Source organism: Elephantulus edwardii, unplaced genomic scaffold, assembly GCF_000299155.1.
Source record: "Elephantulus edwardii isolate Elephantulus edwardi_28Jun2011 unplaced genomic scaffold, EleEdw1.0 scaffold00046, whole genome shotgun sequence".
Classification (NCBI taxonomy): Eukaryota; Metazoa; Chordata; class Mammalia; order Macroscelidea; family Macroscelididae; genus Elephantulus; species Elephantulus edwardii.
In genome coordinates, this window is record NW_006399796.1 from 387,802 (window position 1) to 391,356 (window position 3,555).

At 39.4% G+C, this 3,555-nt stretch overlaps 1 protein-coding gene across 1 annotated transcript in view; it reads right to left on the bottom strand.

Moving 5' to 3' along the window:
- Positions 1–3,555, bottom strand: part of LOC102862398 (DTW domain-containing protein 2-like) — a 142,205-nt gene that overhangs the window by 19,997 nt on the left and 118,653 nt on the right. Inside the window, exon 5 of the mRNA XM_006886018.1 lies at positions 1,153–1,281. Within this exon, the coding sequence (XP_006886080.1) occupies positions 1,153–1,281 (129 nt within the window). The remainder of the gene's footprint in view (positions 1–1,152; positions 1,282–3,555) is intronic.

Here is a 3,555-nt window from a genome sequence, read left to right on the forward strand (position 1 = left end):
ATTTTTGTTTTTAAAGAGGATATTTTTATTAAATAAGTAAGGTAAGCAAAGTAAATGCAAAGACATTTGACTGTGTGGATCATCACAAATTGTGGCTGACACTGAGAAGAATGGTAATCCCAGAGCATTTAATTGTGCTCATGCGAAATCTATACCTGGACCAGAAGGCTATTTTGAGAACAAAGCAAGGTTTAAAATTAAGAAAGGAATGTGTCAAGGTTGTATTCTTTCTCCATACTTATTCAGTCTGGATCAATAGGCAACAACATGGTGGATGGAGATTTGAAACTGTCAACATCAACTTACTTGGATCCACAATTAACACCCTTGGTACCTGCAATCAGGAAATCAAGAGATGTATTGCCCTGGGGAAGTCTGCAGTGAGGGACACATCCAAATTATTAGGCAGTAATAATATCAGTTTGAGGACTAAGGTGCATCTAATTCAGGCCCTGGTCTTCCTGACTTCATCTCACACACTTTGAGTATATTGCTAGGAAGGTCTAATCCTTGGAAAGGGACATGATCCTTCGAAGGATGAAGGGCTGGGAAAGGATAGGAAGGTTCTCCACCAGGCGGACTGTCACAGTGACTGCCACAATGAGCTCTGGTGTGTTGGGACATATGGGAAGGATAGGCTGTGGTTCATAGGATTGCTACGACTCCACAGCACCTAACAATAACAACAAGCATAGTAAATTAGATAAACAGAAAATTGTCATCATCCCTTAAATAAAAATCCCTGTGTGTATGTGTGTGGGTGAAATGCATATTGTAAACATTAATTTACAAGAGAAATAAGTTGGGTACAAAAGAATACAATATTCTAAGAGAGATAAATATAAAATACTGCATGAAAAGCCTATCTAAAAAGTTCTATTTAATGTTGTACTACTTAAATATAATTTAGCATATTACAAATGCTGTTTGCACAACTTAGTATGAATATTTAAATATGCAATCTGGAATGTTAAACTAACAGAAAAACACCAGAGAGGGAAGGAAGGTTTTAAAAGTATATAAATTTTTATCACAGATACATTCTATTAGTCACTTGGGTTCAAAATTTAACAAGTTATGCATTTCTATATTATCTAAGTAAAACCTAAACAAACTTCTGCATTCAAAAACTATAGTCTTCCAAAGACATACCTCTAGTATGCACAGATTTTTCTCTATGAGGGAAAGAGCAATGGCTGCACACTCCAGTGTTGATAGGCAACTACTAGTTGGCTGCATTCGAATTACATATTGACTAGGAACATTAGGTTTTAATTGCACCTGAAATAAAAACAAAAGAATTTAAACATTAAAATTTGCATCTAAACTCCCTTCCAAAATAGGCAGCTAAGAAATATTAAATATGCCAATATCTATATGTCTTTTTGTTACTGTTATAGTTAAATAAGAAAAAAATATAGTTAAAAATATAACTGACAAAAACCCATTTATTCACTATGTAAAACATTTATAAATTTTTTAAAAGAGTAATGCTAATTAGTTCCTTAACTTGAAGGGTATTGGTGAAGAGTTGCATGGCCTACCCAATAGCATTTGATTCAAATCCATCAGCTGCTCCATGGAGAAAGATGGACCATCTCTTCCCATACAATTTACAGCTTCTGAAAATCTGCTGGGAAGTAAGTTATGAGTTGATTCTGTCTTGACAGCACATAAAAATGATGACTCCCTTACAACAGCAAAGGACTTGAATAGATACTTCACAAAAGATTTAAGAATGCTGTGGGGGAAAAGGCACACTAAAAACTCAACTGTCTACAAACCTGCTCCAAATAATAGCGTAAAAGTGCTTCATGTTTCTAAGGCTGTAATAAATCTTGACAGGAGGGGAGCTCTGGTGGGCTAGTGGCAAGAAGCTTATCTCACCACCCAAGACTGAAAGGAAGACATTAAGCTTCAGAAGACAAAGTGAAGGAAGTGAGAAACTGCCTGTCAGAACGAGCCCTTTGAGGTGTTTGTGGGGAGACAGACCCGAAACTTCCCCCTCCATTTGAGGATCCTTGCCTCCATGGCACAAGTGTCATCCCAGGAACCAAACAGGACAAGAGTTTGGGACACAGACCCACAAGCAAGGGAAAGAATTTTTTTTAGCTTTCTCAACCAGCATGCTGAACTGCAAAAAAGACATCTGACTTGAAACTCTTCTAGACAGAAACTGCTCCGGTGGAGCATGTGGCCTCATACCACCCAGCCACTCCCTAGACAAAGGTGGACAACAGAGTCTGGGACAGGAGACTACGTTTAGGCGAAATTCCTGAAGGGCTCCTGTGAAAAACAGAGAGAAACTGAAGGGCCTTAGGAAAGGCAAATTTCCCAAAAAGGGCTTCTTGAAGAGTGAATGGCTTATCCAATAGACTGAAGGTTTTAACCTGGCAACTAATCAATAACATCAAAAAGTTAAGAATTACCTACAACTCACGCAGATACAACAGAAAAGGCCAAACACTTATCAAGAGAAACACCACAGAATGCTGAGAAAGCAGCAGGCAGCTTCAAACACTGTGTTGCTGGTCTTATAAGGTGCCCTCTGACTCATAGCAACCCTACGAACAAAACATCTGGACCCTGTTCTATCATGCTCCATCCTCACATTTCCTGACATACAAGAGCCCATTGCAGCACTGTGTCAGTCCACCTTGTTGAGGGTTTTCCTCTCCTCTGCCAACCTGCCACCCTTTTCAGCATATCCTTCTCTAAGGAATAGCCCGTACTTGCAATATGTCCAACGAATGTGAGGTGAAGTCTCATCATTCCTGCCTTCAATGGGGAACTCTGACTGCACCCTCTCCAAGACATATCTGTTTGTTCTCCTGGCCGTAAATGAGATGTTCAGTGCTCTTCTCCTACAACACAGTTCAAAGGCATCAATTCTTTTTCTGTCGTCTTTACCCATTGTCTACTTCTCAGATGCATAGAAAGTAATGAGAAAGACCATAGCCTGAATCAAGTGCACCCTAGTTCTCAAACTGACATCATTACTCCTCAATAATTTTGCAAGGTTCCTGACTGCAGATTTTCCCAGCACAGTGTGTCTCCTTATTTCCTGACTGCTGATACCAAGGGTGTTAACTGTGGATCCAAGCAAGATGAAGCTGTTGACAGTGTCAATCTCCTCTTCAACCATCATGACACTGCCTGTCCAGCGGTAAGAATCTATGTTTTCTTGATATCAAGATGTAATTCACACTGAAGGCTGCATTCCTTGACCTTCTGCAGTAAATATTTCAAATCCTCCTTACTTTTAGCAAGAAAGGTTGTATCATCTGCATAACTCAAGTTTTTGATGAGTCTCCCTCCAATCATAATTTCACACTCCTCTTCATAGAGGCCACCTTCTAAGATTAATTTGCTCAGCATATAGTCTGAATAGGGATAGAGAGAAACTACAACTCAGACACACTCCCTTGCAATTTTAAACCATGCAGTGTTTCCCTGCTCTGTTTGTACAACAGTCTCGTGATTCAGGTATAGGCTCCACAAGAGCAAAATTAAGTGCTCTGGGATTCCCATTCTTTTCTATGTCAGCTGTGACTG